Below are 19,563 nucleotides of genomic sequence, written 5' to 3'. Positions count from 1 at the left end.
TACCTTGTTCCAGAACTGGCTCTCAGTTTACAGTCCCAGGACTCTCGACTGGCAGGACACCAATGCAATCTAATGGGGTTGACATACACAATCAAGCCCATAGAATAATGTATAAAGCTGGAATACAGTTTACCCCTGGTGTACGGTGAGATTTGGATATATAGCTTCACCAGTCAGAACTTCTTTCTCTGTAAGACAAACCCACTGGGAAAGAAGCCCAAAATTACCAGGGGGAAGTTTGGAGCCTTACCTCTACATAAAGGGTATGATGGATGAGCTTAATGAGAGTCGGGGTGAAGATGGGGGGTGGGCTAGCAGACTATCATCAGAATAAGACAATAGGTTCTTTTCTACGGAGACAGAGAAATTGAGGCTTTGCCTTGGTGGTCTCACCTCATCTAAAGATGTATTTGTATCAGTTTCTTAGGCTTGCTCTAACAAAGTACCACACAATGGGGGGGGGGGCGGTTAAAACAACAAAACTGTATTGTGTGACCGTCCTGGAAACTACAAGTCTAAAACCAAGGTGTCAGCAGGCTATGCCAACCTCTGCTTTTGCTGTCACATGGCTGTTTTTTCTCTTGTGTGTTTCTCTCGTCTTCTAATAAGGACACCAGTCACATTGGGCTAAGTGTCCCTTCCACTTGGACCTCATCTTAACTTGCCATATGTGCACCAAGCCTATTTCCAAGTAAGTTCATATTCTGAAGTGTTAGCGTTTAGAGGACTTCAACATTTGTGTTGGGGGACACAGGTCAACCCCTGACGGTATCCTTGGAACTTTTCTTTACGTTGTGTGAGTTTCTGTACTAGTAATTCACTGCCCCTTTAGTCTAATTTGTTACCCCTTTAAGACTAAGAGAACACTGGATCTGGTCAGTTTTAGCTGACAAAGCAAGTATCTGACGACTTGTTAAAAATACACACTTGATACACAATTCCTGCAATTTCTGCTAAGACAGAGGATACTAAGTAACTAGGTACCTAAAAGATTATTTTTCAAGGGACTCATCAACAAACTGTGACACGGGGAATAATTTAAAACTAGCCCTTACAATCTTAACAAGATCTTCAGCTGTTCAGGGCCATCCTATCCCGCCCACACTCTCCTTTGTTCCCTTCACTCCCCACCCCCTCCGATTTTCCCATCTCCAAGTGTGACCATTGTTGGTAAAGATGCTATACACATTATTATAATTTTTACATTTAAAAAATTGAGGTATAATTACACACAGTAAAATGAGAAGGGCAGGCAAATTTGTACTTAAAAAAAAAAGCTTTGTGAACGTCACAATTTGGTCTCAATTTTATTTTTCTAGATTCATTTGCTTTCCTCCCATCTACCAGGCTGATCCTTACAGAGCCGTCCTTTATTTTCAAATTCTCTCAAGTACTGTGTTCCACCCAGGGAGTTTGTCCCATCAGGAATGGCCTTACCTGGCACACACTTCTTACTCTTCAAGACTCAGTTCCTTGAAGCTTCGCCCCAACACCTTTAGAATACTGCAGCTCTTTTGTATCCATACGTGGTTCTCTTTTTTTCCTGCGAGTTCCTTCTCCATCTCTCCAAGATGGAAGCATTTCTTTGCATGCTCAATGCATGATACATAATAAATGCTCAATAAAATTTCATTGTCAATAAGTGACAATTAACATGCCTATACGTACTTTACAGATTTCACAGCGCGTTCACACTATCTCATTTTCTCCCTACTACAACCTTATAAAATAGCAAAACCTATCATTTCATGCTTAGAGAGTGTAGAGTGGTGTTGCCTCAGATTAATTATTTTGCCCAGCGCCAGTCAGTAGCAAAACGTGACTGGTACTTCGTCTTCTGACTCCACGTTCCTGTCTCTTGACACCAAAACACGTTGAAAACCATCGTCAACTTCGCACTACGACCTAAACTTGGAGAGGTCACTCTGGCCGCACTTCTGGATATGGGGCTTGGAGATGAGCAAAGCCTCCTCTGGGCTCTATCTAAACACTGACCGCCTGGGATCCTGAACTACATCTCCCAGAGAACCCTGGGGAGAACCCTCAGGTGATTGGTTCAAACAGATCAGCCAATACAGCCGTGACGTGCCCGTACAGACCAATCACAGGCTGGAAGGGGCGGGACCTCCCACGCAGAGGCTAGATTGAGCGGAGAAACTAACTGCGTTGTAATGTGTCCCAAAGCCCAAGGCGGCTGAGAGCTTAGGTCCCGCGTCTCGGACGCCACGTTGTCCTCCTCTTCGGTTTCGGTCCGCGCCTTGCCCGCGACCCGGCCTCGGGCCGCCCGTATCTGGCCGCCAGCCCCGCGCGGAGGACAAGCCGGGTGACCGCGAAGAAAGCACGTGCTCGAGCGTTGTAGCGGCCGAGGGCGCGCGTATCATCCCCGCGCCGCGCCCAGGTCCTGCGGGGGCACCTCCCGCGCGGCGTGCGGTGCGCGCAAGGCCCGGGGCGGGGCGGGCTCCGGGGCTCTTGGCGCTCCCAGCGACTCGGGCCTCCGAGGCAGGCTCCCGGGCGCTGGCTGGCGTCGCTCTTGGCCGTCTCCTGTGCAGAGCGCGACTTCCCGGCTTTGCCGCTGGCCTGAGGAGGAGGAGGAGACTCGGCGGCATGTCACCCGCGCTGCCAGAGCTGACGCCTTCCGGTAACGTTGCCACCCGGTCCCAGCGGTTCAGTTGTTTATTGACTCCTGCTATGGGCTCCTAATCCCTAGGGTGATTCTCCTCCCCATTTGGAGACGCGCGACCAGGTTTCCCCGCGGGCGGGCGGCACCTTTGAACCTGCGGAGCAGCCCTGAGGTCCCACGTTGTTCTGCTTGGTTCCTTCCGCACCTGTACCCCTCGCTCCCCAGACAGACCATCAGCAGCCGCGAAGCACCGCCCTGTCCCCGCGTCCTGTCCCTGAAACACGCTGTTAATGTCAAAGTAACGAAACTTTTGCAGCTTGGTGCACCATATTCCAGCAGGGAGCTTTGGAAGTTTTGCATGAGTTAACGTTCTTAGTCAGTACTTTTTGAGCATGTGCTCATCCAAAGGAAGTCCACGTGCTGAGACAGATAGCAAACCCAGAGAACTATTTGAAACTGCAGCGAACGTTTCTTTTCCGCATCAGGGTTAGAGCAAACTCCAGCGTGCACAGAATTATCACTGTGTAAAAGCAGATAGAAGGTCGTGATGGGAAGTAGTAATCGCAGCTGATGGTGATGCCGGGGGCTCTGAGATTAATTTTGAGAAAAAAACTAGCTCAAGAACTGAAAATAATTTCAGCTTTATAATGAGCTCTGGGTCTCTAAGGTCGTCCCAGGTTAAAATGTGTGGTCAAATCTACCCATGAAAACATGTGAGCCATGAGGTAGGCAATGTAGCAAGAAGAGAACCAGTGATAAGGACAGAACAGTAGCTGCCTGTGACAGAACAGGGTGTTCATCTTGGGCAGGGGTGAATACTGAAGTCCTAACTCAGAAGGAAATTTACACAGGTGAGCTAGTGAGCCTGTTGACTCTGGGGTTCTGATGTGGGTGTTGAAACCAGTGGAAATGTAACTGAGAAACATTTTGTCACTGATGCTATCAAATAAGATGTACAGAGGCCTATGTTACAGCTCTTTAATATCTCTGCTTCATGACTTTTTTTTGTTAACATTTTTTTTAACGTTTATTTATATTTGAAGGAGAGAGAGTGTGAGTCGGAGAAGGGCAGAGAGAGAGGAGACACAGAATCCAAAGCAGGCTCCAGGCTCTGAGCTGTCAGCACAGAGTCTGACCCCTGGGCTCGAACTCAACACGAGGCCATAACCTGAGCCAAAGTTGGACGCCCAACTGACTGAACCACCCAGGCGCCCCTCTGCTTCATGACTTCTTACTTTTCCCTTCCCATTTAATTAAAAAAGGAAATACGTGATTTCCCTTTCATCTAAATGTATCAACAGCAGAAGGCCTCAGCTAAATGGGGGAAGTGCAAAAACTCGATATTTGTTTCCACTGTGAGAGATGTTGGGGAGAATGTGCCCTGTTAAGAACCTGACTAGTCAGGAGTAAAATGTACAGGATGTTCTGTGCATAATGAACCGAACGCAGATAAGCACGAGTGTATTTTGGTTATTGTTGTTCTTCAGGGAAGATCTCAATGACCGTTTACCCTTGCAAGGGAAAGGAGAATTCTTAAAGTGACTTTTAACTCTTTTTTTTTTTTTTCCCAACGTTTTTTATTTATTTTTGGGACAGAGAGAGACAGAGCATGAACGGGGGAGGGGCAGAGAGAGAGGGAGACACAGAATCGGAAACAGGCTCCAGGCTCCGAGCCATCAGCCCAGAGCCTGACGCGGGGCTCGAACTCACGGACCGCGAGATCGTGACCTGGCTGAGATCGTGACCTGGCTGAAGTCGGACGCTTAACCGACTGTGCCACCCAGGCGCCCCATGTGACTTTTAACTCTTACGAGAAGGTTCTGGAGGGCAAGGTGATTAGAAGCCAGTGAAAGATAATCCTCTACTGGAAAAGCATGAGGATTACAAAAGATAAGAACTGTGAACACTTAAACCGGCAAATCTGGGAGGAAGACCTCTTCAGGTTCTCTCCAGAATGGCTGTCTGTGTTCCAGCAAGCATACTTGAGGGTTCAGATTTTCTTTGACGTTATCCAGTCTTATAATTATTGCTCATCTATTGAGTGTAAATAAGTATCATCTTTTTTTTTTTTTTTAATGTTTGTTTACTTTTGAGAGAGAGAGAAAGAAAGAGACAGAGAGTGAGCAGGAGATGGGCAGAGAGAGAGGGAGACACAGAATCCAAAGCAGGCTCCAGGCTCTGAGCTGTCAGCACAGAGCTGGACGTGGGGCTCGAACCCACGAACTGTGAGATCATGACCTGAGCCAAAGTCGGACGCCCAACTGACTGAGCCACCCAGGCACCCCTAAGCTTGTTTTAATTCACATCTAATCGCTAATAAGCTTGAGCATTTCTTCAGTAGTTGTTGAGTATTATTTTATCCTTCCTTGACTTGACTATTCACATCTTTGTCAGAGTTCCTTGTATGTTACAGATGCATTTAGACATTGCCGAACCTTCCTCCAATTGCCGAACCTTCCTCCAATCTGTAATCTGTTTTAGACATTGCCGAACCTTCCTCCAATCCGTAATCTGTTATTTTTGTCTATGGTGACTTTCATTTAATAAGAATCCTTAGTTTTTATGGAATCAAATTCATCATTTTTAAAAATATTATAGGTTGGGCTTTTGAGCCTGAAGTCGTTCCCTATTCTAAGTAATGAAGATATCCTATATTTTATTTTTCCTTATGCGAATATAGTTTTATGGTAGACTATTTAGTGGGCCAAGTAAACTCTACTTTTTCAAAGTTAATTCAGCTTTTTTTCTGGGCTTTTAGTTTTCCACATAAATTATGGAATATGTCAAATTTCTCATAGAAAATCATGTTTTGTTTAGTTAAAAAAAAAACTTTGGTCTCTTGCATATATGAAGGCTGCTTTAACAAGATCTCAGAGTTTGTATATGTGGGGGGCAAGGTTGTTTTATGGTAAATAGTAAACTGTCTTAAAGACCAAGAACAGTTTGTGTATTTCTGGATTAAAAAGTGAATACAGTAGGGACCCCCGTGGAAGAACGCTTAGATTTTTTATGAAGATGGGAGGAGGAGTAGAGGCACACTCCGTGGTCAGATCTGCAGTGAGTGGAGAAGTGCTCCCTCCCTAGGTGGAGAGAGAAGGAAAACGGAGTGAGCCAAGCCGTAAGAGGGTTTTGAGGCAGAGGCGGGTGAATTTTGGAGCTCCCAACAGAAGACTTCTTTGGGCAGGATTAGGTAGAATCCCCTACAGAGGGAAAAGGACTTGAAGCTAAAAGTAAGCAGGTTTGGGACAGTAGATACGGGTCATGTTGAGGGCAGCCAGGAAAAGATGAACCAGGGAGGAGGCTCAACAGGGAATTTTCAGGGACTCCTATAAGTGTAGTTCTTAGAAACCTCCTCCCCCTGTCTTTTTCCCCTTTCAGTTTTGAAAGTCAGATTTTCCCTTTCTTTAAAGCAGGTGTGAAGAAAACCCTGCGGGATGAGATCGAAGCCCTTCTGCGGGAGAGGATTATGGTGCTGGATGGAGGGATGGGCACCATGATCCAGCGGCATAAGCTAAGTGAAGAAGACTTCCGAGGTCACGAATTTAAAGATCATGCCAGGCCACTGAAAGGCAACAATGACATTTTAAGTGTAACTCAACCCAATGTCATTTACCAAATCCATAAGGTCAAGTATCCCCAGGGTCTTCTGTGTTCATTTGATTATTCTGTAAGTCGTTTCGCGTACGGAGGGCAGACCACTGTCCCCAGTGTCTGGAGGGGACAGAAGAAAGAGGTGGTTTGTTCACCAAAAAGGCTTGTTGGACATCAAATAAAGGTCATGCGCTGTGATGAGCATTCAGGATAAGGAGTTCAGAAAGGTAGTTTTTCTGCCTTCGAGGCATTTAAAGTCCAGTGAGAAACCACAAAGATCTTGGACAAATTGGGGGGTTCACATATGCTATCCTACTTAAGTCACCACAACAGCCCTGATGAAGTAAAATCAAAGGTGGTTATTCTTATTTTGTAGATTTGGAAGTTGAGCCTGACAGAGGTTAAGGAACTTATCTGACATTAGGGAGCCTCCCTGACTTGAAATCCCATCCCCTTTCATTCCATTTTTCTGTGTCCAATAAAAATGGTTAGTCAACATAAAGAGATCAGGAGGAGGTAACTGGGTACGATACATTTTTATAACATAATTAAACACAGAACGAAATTGTTTTATAGATTATCATAGGAATTACACAGAACTGTGACTAGAAGAGGTATTAAGATGATCAAATCTGTTTTCCTGGTCTGGATTCAGTTAGAAGGACAAAGCGTATTTACCAGTTAAGCGAGAGAGTGTTATTTTCTGGAGAGGGGCATTGTTATAGGTGTTTCAAGCTCTTCTTAAAAAAAAAAAAAAAATGTCTAAACAAGTGATTAAGTGTTCCAGTGAGTATGGAAGGGATCATTTTATTGTGTGGTCAAGACTTTTTTCTAGGTAAGGTGAAGGATAGCATTCATTTGAAGAAAATGCCTTTCCTTTGCTCATAATGGGAATTCTAGGTACCAGAAGATTTAGAATTGGTCCTTGAAAAGGTGTTGGTTCTGCAGGAAGAATGGTACCTAAGTTTTTCTGCTTGGCCTTGAGACTGTGTAGTTAAATCCTGTTAACTACAGGAATGCCCTCATGGGTATGAATTGCTTGTTATGGTTACAAATACAGTTCTTATAATGCAACTGATAAGATCATATGAACTACCATGCCATGTAGCTTCGTCATATTGTTCGTGTGGATTATCATTAGATTATCATTAGATTATCAGCTTCTATAGGACAGGAATTGATGCCTGTTTTTCACTGCCAAATCCCTACTACCTAGAGCATCTCACACGTAGTAAGTACTCAGTAAATATTTGTAAAAGAAAGAATCCTTGCCGTCTGTATTAGGTAGGCATCTAGATAGAACTACAAGGTACCCACAATAGGCACATGAAGCAAAAATGGCTGTAAATACAATAAAGTGTAGGTGGGTGTCCCATTTCTGGGGGTGCATTTTCTAGCTAGAGTTCTTCGAGTGCAGAGAACCTACCACGTTCTTGGATGAAGAAAGGAAACACTGGGTTGTTTTCACACTTGGCTGTTTCTAGTGGCGTTAGTGACCACGGATCAGATCCCCTGATGGCTAATTTTAATGGAATGTCTCGGTTATGTTTGTAGTGTAGGTGCCCGACACGGAAGCTTCTGTGATTGTAATGCAAATGCCTGACATGAAGCTTTTGGCTGCCAAGATACCCATTTCAAAGACATCCATCTCATATTTAACGTACTACAGCTACCGACTAAACACTTAGATAAGAAGCCAGGCTGTTCCCACCCATGAAGTTCTGCTTTTAGAGAGTCCTGGGTGACCCGGACAGCCAGCTATTTGACCCCATTTTTCCCCTTTCCACAGCCTGATTCCCACTCATGTCTTAAATTCGGCAATAAAGAGTGAAACTGCGAAACCCCAGGCTCCCCATCCCTATAGCCCGGAAGAGGCAGAACCCCATGCCTGTGCTCCCCCCCCGCCCCATGTGCCCCTCACCCCTTGCAATGTGGCCCTGGGCATGCCTGTACCTTCCAGGACTTGGGAGTAATACACCTTTTTCTCCCCAAAGTGCCCTGTGGTTGTTGCTGAGATGTGTTTTGCGGTTATAAGAACCACAATGGGTGATGTGGCCACAACTTAGGTTCTGCCCAGGGAAAGTTTGTGGGAGCTGGCCACGAGGACTACCCTGCCTTAAATATCACTGTCACAAAACAGAATTCAACACCTCTGTTAGCCTCTCCAAATGCTCTCCTTAAAGTCCTCCTTTAGTCTTGACAGCTTTCTCCAGGAGAAGAGTGAGGAGCAGGGACATTACGCAGCTTGCCCCTGATCACATGATTTCTGCCTAGGGCCCTTGAGTGGGATTCTGAGCCAGGAAAAAAGGTGTAGAGAGAGGATGAAGAGCCAGAAGAAACAATTGTAAAGACAATACATGTTTATTGCTTAAAAAAAGAAGTAGCTAGATAAATAGAAAACCATAAAAGAGAAAATCAAAACCAGGACATATCAACACCAATAAATAACTACTCACATATTTTAATTTATATTTTATTTAATTTTTTTTTATACTGGGGTTTTAAATGGGATTATATTGGGATTACTTTATACTGTTTTAGAATTTGGGTTTTTTTTTATCTGTATACATGAGCATTAAATATTCTTAAACATGGTTTAAGAACTTCATAATACATTCTGTGTATATGTTATTAATAAATTTATTCCTAGGCATTAATGTTGTTTCCAATTTTTCTTGCTCTTTTTTTGAAAAATTAAATATAATTTGCTCTTATAAAAAAACGAAACCCATAGGTAAGAATAAATTTGCTTTGACCACTACTCCAAATTTCCATTTTTTTCTCCTGACCTAACCACTTACATTAGTTGGTGTGTGTCTTTCCGGATCACTTTGTTATGCATTTATATGTATGTATATGTGTGTGTACATACATGTATGTGTATGCATACATATTGGTAGAAAATTCATACTGCTTGTGTACGTGTATGTTTTAAACTTCATGATGTCATACTTTACACATCAGTCAATTTTGGTTTCTACTCAGCGATACTTTTTGGAGGTTTTTCCATGTCGGTATATGCAGATACACACAATGTTTTTTAGCTGCCACCAAGCATGTTATAAAGTGGATTAATTCCAGCTTATTTAGTTTTTCCCAACTGGTGGATATTTAGGATGTTTGTAACTTATAAATAGGTAAATCTTGGTTTTCATTTCCTAGCTGTTCTGCAAACAGTGTTTATCAGTTTGGGAAGGGTTGTGTTTAACTCAGTACTTGGAAGTCAGGGGAGCTGAGAGATTCCCGAGTGTTCATCAGATTGAGGTTGACAAGGTGTTGTCCAAAGAGTGAAGTGCGGAAGGTAGGTTGAGGACAGGTTGATGCTGAGACCCTCAGGCTTCTGCAAGAGTGTAGCTCTGGCTCAGAGGGACCCGGAAACTGGGGTGGAGACAGCTCCCGGCAGAACTGGGCTCTCATAGTGCGGTTGTCAGTGGGAGCCAGCTTGTGCTCAGGCCGGAGAGTGCTGTTCGGGCCAGAACTCGATGCTTGTGTTATCACGCAGCCACTGTGTAGAGTTAGATTCTAGTACTTTCCAGCGAGGAAACCGGAGTCTAAGGAACTTGATTCAGCTCATACAACTTAGCATGTGAACTGTCAGTTCAGGGTCTGAGTTTGTTTAGAGCACATTCTTTTCTGTGACATCCTTATGTCTTTTTGTACCTCTAGCCTCTGGTGTAGTGCCGGCCGCTTAGTAAGTGGTCCCGGGGTGTCTGGTGGTAGTGCCAGTGGAAAGTCCTATTTGCTGCTGGGGGACAGGGGTTCTCAAACTCACAGCATTGACATCACTGTCTCCTGTTGCAGGATTACTTGCTGGCTGGAGCGGATATCATTGAAACGAACACTTTCAGCAGCACTAATGTCGCCCAAGCCGACTACGGCCTCGAACACTTGGTAAGAACTCCATTGTGCCTCAAGTCTGAGACATTTCTGCGCGTTTGCTGCCTTGGTGGTAGTTGCTAGTGAGAAAACCACCAGAAGCGCGGAGTCCAGCCAGTGCCCAGATGCCTACTTTTCGTGGTCAGACTTGGAAAACAGTTTGAATCTCTTCTGCTTCTGAACATGGCAGACCGTTCATTTTGTAACTGGTTTCTTTCATGGGCACGTAATCAAATAAAAATGATACTTATAGTGGCTGCTGATAACGGCATAATGATTGGCTGTGTGTGCAGTTTGGGGAGGCCTTTTCATGTACTGGGTGGCAGATTTGATTTTCTTTTTTTTTAGTTGTGGGGAAGCACACGTAACCTAAAATTGACGATCTTAGCCATTTTGAGCGTACAGTTCGGTGACGTTAAGTACGTTCATGGTGTGCAGGCATCACACCTCCCATCTCTAGACTCTGGTCATCTTGTGGAGCTGAAACTCCGTAACCATTAAACAGTAACTCCCCGTTCTCCTGCCACCCCCCCTACATCCCGGAAACCACCACTGTACTTTATTTATGAATTTGACTCCTCTAGGTGCGTGACGTGAGTAGAATCAAAGTGTTTGTCCTTTTACAACTGGCTTATTTCACTCAGTATAATGTTTTCCAAGTTCACTCAGGCCGTAGCCTATGTCAGAATTTCCTTCCTTTTTAAGGCCAGATCATGCTCCATATTGTGTGTTCGTTCATTTGTTGGGGACACTTGGGTTGATCCCACCTTTCGGTTATTGTGAACAATGCTACTACTACGTACCCACGATCTCCTTGCTTCCCTGCTTTTGTTTCCTGAGATTCTGTACGCAGAAGGGGAATTGCTTGCTTCATACGGTAATTGTGTGTCTCATTTTTTGAGAAACCACCATGCTGTTTCCCACAGTGGCTGCACCATTTTGTATTCCCACCTACAGTGCACGAGGGTTCTGAGTTTTCTACGGCTCTGTCGACACTTGTTAGCTTCTGTTTTTGGGGTTTTTGAGTTTTGTTTTATGAAAGTAGCCATCCTCATGGGTGTGGGGTGGAGATCTGGTTTCTTTTTGATCAACATGATACCCCTTTTCCAAATTTTATAAAATGTGGATGATGGGAATATGTAGTAGATGATGCCGTTCCCATTTTTGTGTGGGATTTTTCCAGACACATTCCTCTGTTTTCATGCAGGAAGTCCTGGTGCTCCAATACTGATTTTTCTCATGATGTTTTGTGAGATCTTGTGTCTTTTGGCTTATCGAGGGAAAATGATGAGTTTCGTGTGATTATTGGGCAGGAGTTGGCAAACTTTTTCTGTAAAGGGCCAGTTAAGTAGATATTTTAGGCTTCGTTTGTCATATACAGCAACTCCTCAACTCTGCCATTATAGTGCAAAGGCAGCAATAGACAACATGCAAATGAATGAGCTTGACTGTATTCTAGTAACATTTTATTTATAAAACAGGCTCAGGCTAGATTTGCCCCGGGGGCTATAGTTTGCCACCCCGTATTTTAGGATCTTCTGGCTTCTTAATTACTAACTGCGGATACATGACACATAGGATCTTAGAAGGGATCCTGAAGACCACAAGTCTAGGACTTTCTAACCTGTGAAGCGGTGTCTGTGAACCCCTTTGAGAAGGCCTATAAACTTCTTTAAATTGAGGTTTGTGCATACTTTTTATTTCCCAGTGAGAGGGTTCATGGCCCTTTACGAAATTCTAAAGAGGTTAGTGATCTGTAGAAAGTTGGGAACCATTGAGTTCAGCCACCATCCAGTGAAGGAAGTCACGGCCGGAGACACTGCAAAAGGAGTGGGCCACACAGGCTCTTGGGACAATCGGTCCTCCAACCCAGGCCTCCTGTCTTTTCCCATCACCATGCTTTTTGCTGATTCACAGAGTATGTAACTGCATCAGCTTACTCTTTGACATACCACATGTCCAGGCATTGCCCTTTTTATCATTTAGCTCACAGTTTAGGGGAAGAAGCTAAAACCAGGTCTCAAAGACTCTTGTCTTTCCTGCTGTCCTCACAGCTGGGGCAGCTGATAGGTCTTCTTGGCTGAGATTTCATTCAGAGCTTCTGTTAATTCCCTCTGTACTTCCTTACTGAATAAAACTGGGTTTTTGAAGGTCAGGAGTTCTTACTCGTATGGGAGGAAAAGAAGAGCGAGCTGACATTTGCGTTTGATCTGCTAGGCCTACCGGATGAACAAGTGTTCTGCGGCGGTGGCCAGGAAAGCGGCCGAGGAGGTGTCTCTCCAGACAGGTAAGGAACGTCATCCTCCCGGGTTCACGGAGATGCTTCCTTTGAGATTCTGAGTTACAAGGCTCTGTCTTTATGGCCCTTTTCCCCCTGTGACCATTGGCCTGCTGGCCACGCCGCAGTCGCTGCTTTGTACTTGTGTGTAAGTTACTCTCTGCCCTTCCCTAAGAAGCCGCTCAGTGTCTCTCTGGATTTATTCCATGCCCATGGGCTCAGGCTTCACGCTGTGTTTGCTTTACTGGGGGTTACAGCTTACCTTTGTAGCTAGGACTGTAGCTTCCTTGCGTATTTGCAGCTAAAACAAGTTTTCTCCCTTTGGAAGCACGTCATTAGGTGGTTAAGGTGACAGCTGACTGGTTATCATGGTTAACATTAAGATACCTGATCTTAACCCTTTAAAGCTGCCTCATCCCCACGATTGGCTTATTTAGGTAAAGAGATACTGCCTTTTGAGCATTTTCTGCTTCATACCACTGATGTCCTTAAAAGGCTTTGTGCCGCACACCCGGGAGTGTGGCATTAGATTTAGTCTTGCTGGGACTTGAAAGTGGCTCCCTGAAATAACTAACCTTCTGGCTGGCTGCCATTCACATGACTTGGGCGCCAGCTGGTGGGGAGGCTTTGAGGGAGGGAGAGGAATACAAGAAATATGTGGAGCCCCTAAAGATTTGGAAATGTAAGATTATTGCCAACAGGAGAAAATGTAAAGCAGAATTGTTAGGAAGTTAGACACAGCATACTAATGAAGACTGAAGCAATTCATGGGAGCTCTGCTTCTGAGAGATAATGCTTAAATCCAGGGGCACGCACAGACTGTCAGCCCGACAGGGTCGCAGGTCAGAAAATGTTAAACACGCTGAAGCGGGGAAAGAGAAGGATCTTTTTCTTATGTCCTCATTATTGTTCAGCTTTGGGAAAGGTAACCTGTTCAAAGATTGGGTTATCAACTAGTCAGTGGTCTTCTCCAGTTAAATGATACAGCATAACCCAGGTTACTGAGTGGTTACTGTCACCAAAGGCAAGGGGCAGTGCACCCCTTCCTCGGGCTTCTGTCATGACATGTAAATGGCATAACATTGGAGGCTCTTTTAGAAGCACCTGGACTCTAGCCTGGAGGAAAAGTTATTAAAGGATTATTAAAAGAGTGATTAAGATTTGATCTCTCATACTTTAATTTAGGCTTTATAATTGTTAATCCTGGCTTAATATCCTCCCACAGTGACAGGCCTGTAGCCCAATGCTGGAGAGTATTTCAAGTGGAATGTTTCCATGAGGAGCTCTCACAGATTCTGTGTCAAGTTCAGGACCTTTGAGATTTCTTAAGAATAAGGGGAGATGATTTATCCAAACACGGCTGTGGTGATAGAAGAGGGGTTACTCACTGAAACACTTTGAAGTCAGATATGCAAGGATTCAGAGTCTTTTGGGTTGGCTTGGCAACAATACGTGCACATCCCCTATGGTTCATCGTTTTCCTGGTGGGGGCCGCGATAACCAAACGCGTGTTTGCAGTAAAATCTATGAATTGTCTCACTAAGTGCGATAAAGACTATAAATAGCCTCTTGTGGTTCAGGAGAGGTCACATCATGTTTTGTCGTCAAATGAATTAAGAACAAAATTTGTGCTTTTGTCTTGTAGAGTTGTAGATAAGGGGTTATAGACGTGTGTTGGAGGGAAAAATCTTAGCGCCTGTCGATTCACAACACAAAGTTCAGCCTATTTAGAGATTTTACGCTTGTTTTTCTTTTCCCAAAGGAATCAAGAGGTTTGTGGCAGGAGCCCTGGGTCCAACTAATAAGACCCTCTCTGTGTCCCCATCTGTGGAAAAACCAGATTACAGGAACATTAGTGAGTATTTCTGGTATATAATCTTTGACCTGCCAGTATCTCTGTGTTTCAGTGATCCTAAAATCTGTAAAATGGGACGAGTAACAGGATCTTCCTCAGACTTAATTGACATAAAGGGCTTATAATGGTCCCTGGAATGTAGTTAACCTCTAAACAAAGAGTTAGCTCTTGTTTTTATTACTGTCATCATCATCATTATTATTGTTATTGAGTTTGTTTTCAAATGTACATGGTATTGTGTTGGTGCTTCTTTATCTGCTGAGGAAATAAAACCAATCAAAAAAAAAAAAAACTTTACACGGAACAGTTGGGTAAGTATGGACACCAGGCCTTGATCTATTACAGAATAACTCACTGAATCTCCATTTCATGTCAGAAAGCAACCCAAACCATATAAACATACTAGCACGGTCGACATTATAACTTAGTGTATATAAACACTTACATTGAGATTTTATGAAAAATCTGCAGATCTAGGTCAATTTCTTAAACATCAAGACAATAAAAAAACAAAAAGAATGAAACTTAGCTGAAAAATACTGATACTGTGTATGGTAAAGAGTTTTGTATAGATGACAAGTTCAGGCAAGTATGGTTTGTAGGTTTTTGGTTCTAGAACTTTCCATGTAGCGATACTTTTTCACCAGGGATTGCTCTCTCATACTGGGCTTATGCCTGGTGATGCCCTCTTTGGTCTAACATGACAGCAAGGGGCTGAGTTCTCCTTTCTCTTGTGCTGTATACAGCAAGCATAAAGGTACTGTTGAGGTTTCTCTCTGGAATATCCGAGCTTCTTTCTTGTTTGGTTGGGAGGTGAATGGGGAGAGGGATGACCTCTCAGACAGACATGGACAACTCAAGATGTTTCTAACAGAAATCTTACGCAGCAGTGATTGAGCACTTTGGTTACAGGCTGAACTTGCCCTTCAGGCAGGTTTCCTCTCTGGCAGAGTTGGTGTCAGAGGGCAGGAGTGAAGTCCACGGGACTGTGGCCTCTCACCAAGGCAAGTGTGAGGGAACGGGACGAGGCCTGCGATGTTTCCACGTCAGTGTGATATGTTCCTGTAGCTGTCCCTCACACTCATCCCTTAACTGACTGATTAAAACCACCTCTGGAATGAATGACCCACTCTAAAGATGTTGGAAATAAGGTACGGGGCTCAAGAGACCATATGCCTGCCTCCTCACTCACTCATTCTCGGCTCGCAGGCGGTGTTTAGTAGGAGCAACTGTGTTCGGTTTACAGGTGCAATCTCCACCACGGCCCTATTCCTTTATTTGGTTTCTCACAAAAGGTGACGTTGTCCTTAAATTAAGCATCATAAACCAACAATAGTTAGTTGACGGCGCAGGCCTGAACTCATGTCCTGGCCACCGAGAGGATTTTGATGACTGAGTCCTGGATGTGATTTATTTATTCTTTTTTGCAGCATTTGACGAGCTTGTTGAAGCATACAAAGAGCAGGCCCAGGGGCTCCTGGACGGTGGGGTTGATATCTTACTCATTGAAACTATTTTTGACACTGCGAACGCCAAGGTGAGTTAAGGGAGATGAGAGGGACGGTGAGTGGGGTGGGGCTGTGATGATCGCCCAGCGTGGCGAGAAGACCGTCACAGCCATTGTCAAAGTTAGATAAAAGTCTTCTGTTCCATTCTGTTCTTGAACATTTCTAATTGCGGCCAGTGGAATGAGAAAAATGTCAAAAGGTTATCTTTTGAAGTTGCAAAAATTTTTTTTTTAAATTATGAAAGTAAATATTTATAGGTACAGCTACTAGGTACATGTATGCAGATGTAGTAAATACACACACATGGTTCTAAATGTGAAAGATATGTAAAAATATGGAGTGAAAAGCAATGTCCTTCCTTCTCCTGTTCCCTGGGATGCAGGTCTTTCCCGGATAGCCACTGTTAACCAGTGTGGGGGCCTGGTAGAGATGCTGTGCAGGTGTAGAAAGTGTGATAACATCCTTTAGGTTATCGAGGGACTGGTTTCCCCCGTGATGCATCTGGAATTTTTTTTTTTTTTTTGATAAAGTTTTTTGAGATTTATTTATTTCGTTAGGAGGGAGAGCGAGTGTGTGTGTGCATGAGCAGGGGAGGGGTAGAGAGAGAGAGAATGTGGAGCCCGATGCGGGACTTGATCTCACGACTGAGATCCTGACCTAAGCTGAAATCAAGAGTCAGATGCTCAGCCGAAATCAAGAGTCAGTGAGATGCTAGCTGAGTCACCCAGGCGCCTCTGGAATTTATTTTGGGGCAAGGAATGTGGTAGAGATGTACCTAGTAGTCTTTCTCTAAGGTGTACCTAGTTTTTTCTTAACATCATCTATTAAATAACCTATTAGTTCCCAGTGATAGGAATCCTGTGGAATGTCACCCAGACCATCCTAAATTCAAAAGTGCATCTGGGTAGAATCTGTTCCAGTAATCTGTCAGATGTCACGCTCCCATCCTGCTATTTTCTGTACATTATCATTAAAATATGTCTGAGTGACTGGTAGGCTTTTATTCACCTCCTTCCCGGAACCTCTGTTTTTCCCTCAGAATTTTCCTGGCTATTCTTACACATATATTTTCCATGAGATCTTTAGGATCAACTTGCCTAGTTCTGAAAAAAAAAAAAAAAAGAAATTCTCACATTGTCGATTTAGTAACCTTTTATGCCAGAGAACCTCACCATCACAGTGAAGATCTACATTGAGTACACGTTGCATTCTGATTTCCGAAAATTGTGAAAATGTAAACCTCTTAGAATCAAGAGATGTAATGATGAAAAGAAGGAGAAGATCAGTTCCCTGGAACTTAATAAAACATGGGCGTGTACGCAGTAACTTGGGATTTGTACCTTTACAGCACATTCCAAGCTCACATTCTTTTGTGGTGATGCACACTGTTAGTTTCTGTACCTACTGTGGATATATGAGGGTGTGGAAGGTGGAGGCGTTCGTTCTTACTTATGTATTTAATTCTGTAATTAAAAAAAATTTAATGTTTATTTTTGAGAAAGAGAAAACGAACAGTGGGGGAGGGGCAGAGAGAGAGGGAGACACACAATCTGAAGCAGGCTCCCGGCTCTGAGCTGTCAGCACAGAGCTCAACGCAGGGCTTGAACTCATGAACCATGAGATCATGACCTGGGCCAAAGTCATATGCTCAACCAACCAAGCCACCCAAGTGTCCCTCACAGATTGTATTTTTAAACCAGTGATTTTCAAATATTTTTTTTAAACTTAATTTTTTTAATGTTTTATTTATTTTTGTGAGAGAGACAGACAGACAGAGCATGAGCAGGGGAGGGGCAGAGAGAGAGGGAGACACAGAATCCGAAGCAGGCTTCAGGCTCTGAGCGGTCAGCACAGAGCCCGATGCAGGGCTCGAACTCACAAACCATGAGATCATGACCTGAACCGAAGTTGGACACTTACCCAACTGAGCCACCCGAGCACCCCTGTTCTTCTTTATTTTTAATTTTGATTAGGAGAAGGAAGAGAGTGTAGCTCTTAAGCTCCTCTTTGGAGGGAATATTTGTTCGTAGGTAAACTCTGAGCCAGCATTTGTTTTGTTTTAATGTGTACAGTGTTATACTTGGGAAACGTGTGTCGGGATTGCACCTTGCAGGGCGGACATGCTTCTTCCCCAGAGATTGCGACGTTTATCTTACCTAGCAGGGTTTTGGAAAAGGGAGACGTCTGATGAGCCAGTTAGACTGACCGGGGACACAGTCTCTCAGAAATAAAGATGTTCTTCTTTTTACCCCCAACAGGCAGCCTTGTTCGCACTCCAGCAACTTTTTGAAGAGGAGTATTCCCCCCGACCTATCTTTGTAAGTTCTAAAATTTGCATGATGTATCGTGCCTTTTATTAATACTGTCATCTCGAGGGTAGGGTTTTGCCTTTCCTTGCCCAGGACAACTGTCTTTAGTGTCTTTTAGCCTCCTCTGTTCACCTTCCTCCTACCACCCGCTCTAGACCAGTAGCAGGCCAAGCTCTGGAAATGCTAAGAAAATGAACCTAGAAGTGGTTGGCAGAAGCAGACCATTCCAAGGAAGCATGGCCGAATCGGTCCCCTGGAGTCCAGGGCTTAGGGACTCCTCCTGATAAGGGTCCCGGAGGAGTGGACTTGCATGCTGACTGACAGGGCCAGTGCTGACGACCCCAGCCTGCGAGTAGGCAGACCCACGGGAGAGGCCGAAGGCTGATGGTGGGAAAAGAATAGAATGAAATCAAGGGGTGTTGGACGAACCAGCTATGTGTCAGCCAGGACAGCCAGAGGTCTCTGGGAAGGCCTTCTGCTGTGGGACCGGATGTGTGAACTCAGAAGCTTTGTTGGTCACTGGGTTTGCCTCAGTGACTTTCCCTGTTTTTTTGTTTTTATGGCTTACCGGCTCCTCCCCACAGTCACTTTACCCACGTCCTTTCTGACCACGATGGTAAGTGATTCCTTTTGTTAGAGCTCCACGGTTCCCTTCCTCGTAAGAGAACAAAGTCAACGTGCTCATTTCATTTCACGTTTGTGACCATATTCTTAATTTGAGCCTCTGTCGTTGACGGAGTTTACTTTGTTAAATCAGATTTCAGGGACAATTATCGATAAAAGTGGGCGAACTCTTTCTGGACAGACGGGAGAGGCATTTGTCATCAGTGTGTCTCATGCAGACCCACTCTGGTAAGTGCTCATTCTTTCCTTGACCCCATTCCTTTTAGGGGTATCTTTTTGGATGGCTACAAAATGGGGCCTGGGAGGGGACTGGTCCTGCGTATTTCCACTGAAAAGCTTGCATGGGACGTTGGCTTTCTGGGAAGTGCATTCAGACTTTTCCGAAGGGCGTCAGAAGACCACTGTCAGAATGGGTCAGTTGGAGGGGCTGGGCTCGTACCTCCTGGATCGGGCAGATGGCTGCCTGTTTGGCTGTAAGCGTGCCCCTCACAGTTTCAGGCTGCGCTTGGCGCAGAGTCCTAATTCTGCAAAACTATTACCAGCGCTAATAGTGCTAATAGGTAAAACTATTACCAACTATTACGTTGGTAGGACAGGGCTTTGCAAGGTGTTTTCTCCCCCCAGTTTAGGGAGCAAACGGAAGCAGTTCAGTGTGGGATCAGATGGGAATTCTCTAGCTCAGATTTTTATCTTTAAATAAAGATTAACCTGGCTTTTACGTTCTATTTTAAACTATCTCCCTATTTTTCTGATCAAAATATTTTAAATTACATACCACAAGTGAAATGGAACCTCCCAGAATATATACTCTTTTCACCTGTGCCTTTTTTTCACACACGCCCTGTTCTTCCTGCCTGGAAGCTGTGCCTGCCCCCTTCTCTCTCTCCCTCTCCCTCTCCCTC

The 19,563-nt window shown here is 44.3% G+C and overlaps 1 protein-coding gene across 3 annotated transcripts in view; it reads left to right on the top strand.

The window, feature by feature from the left end:
* The first annotated feature begins 2,179 nt into the window (after positions 1 to 2,179).
* The window catches only part of MTR (5-methyltetrahydrofolate-homocysteine methyltransferase), a 132,456-nt gene continuing 115,072 nt past the window's right edge, over positions 2,180 to 19,563 (top strand). For 2 of the 3 annotated variants that reach the window (XM_049646098.1, XM_049646100.1), the window contains exons 1-8: positions 2,180 to 2,638; positions 6,031 to 6,245; positions 10,013 to 10,102; positions 12,305 to 12,374; positions 14,128 to 14,220; positions 15,651 to 15,757; positions 17,987 to 18,046; positions 18,795 to 18,889. In XM_049646098.1, the coding sequence (XP_049502055.1) occupies positions 2,605 to 2,638; positions 6,031 to 6,245; positions 10,013 to 10,102; positions 12,305 to 12,374; positions 14,128 to 14,220; positions 15,651 to 15,757; positions 17,987 to 18,046; positions 18,795 to 18,889 (764 nt within the window). In that variant the 5' untranslated portion in view covers positions 2,180 to 2,604. The remainder of the gene's footprint in view (positions 2,639 to 6,030; positions 6,246 to 10,012; positions 10,103 to 12,304; positions 12,375 to 14,127; positions 14,221 to 15,650; positions 15,758 to 17,986; positions 18,047 to 18,794; positions 18,890 to 19,563) is intronic. The other variant, XM_049646099.1, reaches the window with a different exon arrangement.

Source organism: Panthera uncia, chromosome D2 (genome assembly GCF_023721935.1).
Source record: "Panthera uncia isolate 11264 chromosome D2, Puncia_PCG_1.0, whole genome shotgun sequence".
NCBI lineage: Eukaryota > Metazoa > Chordata > Mammalia > Carnivora > Felidae > Panthera > Panthera uncia.
The sequence above is the reverse complement of the archived record's forward strand: the minus strand, read 5'-3'. Positions and strand labels throughout refer to the sequence as shown.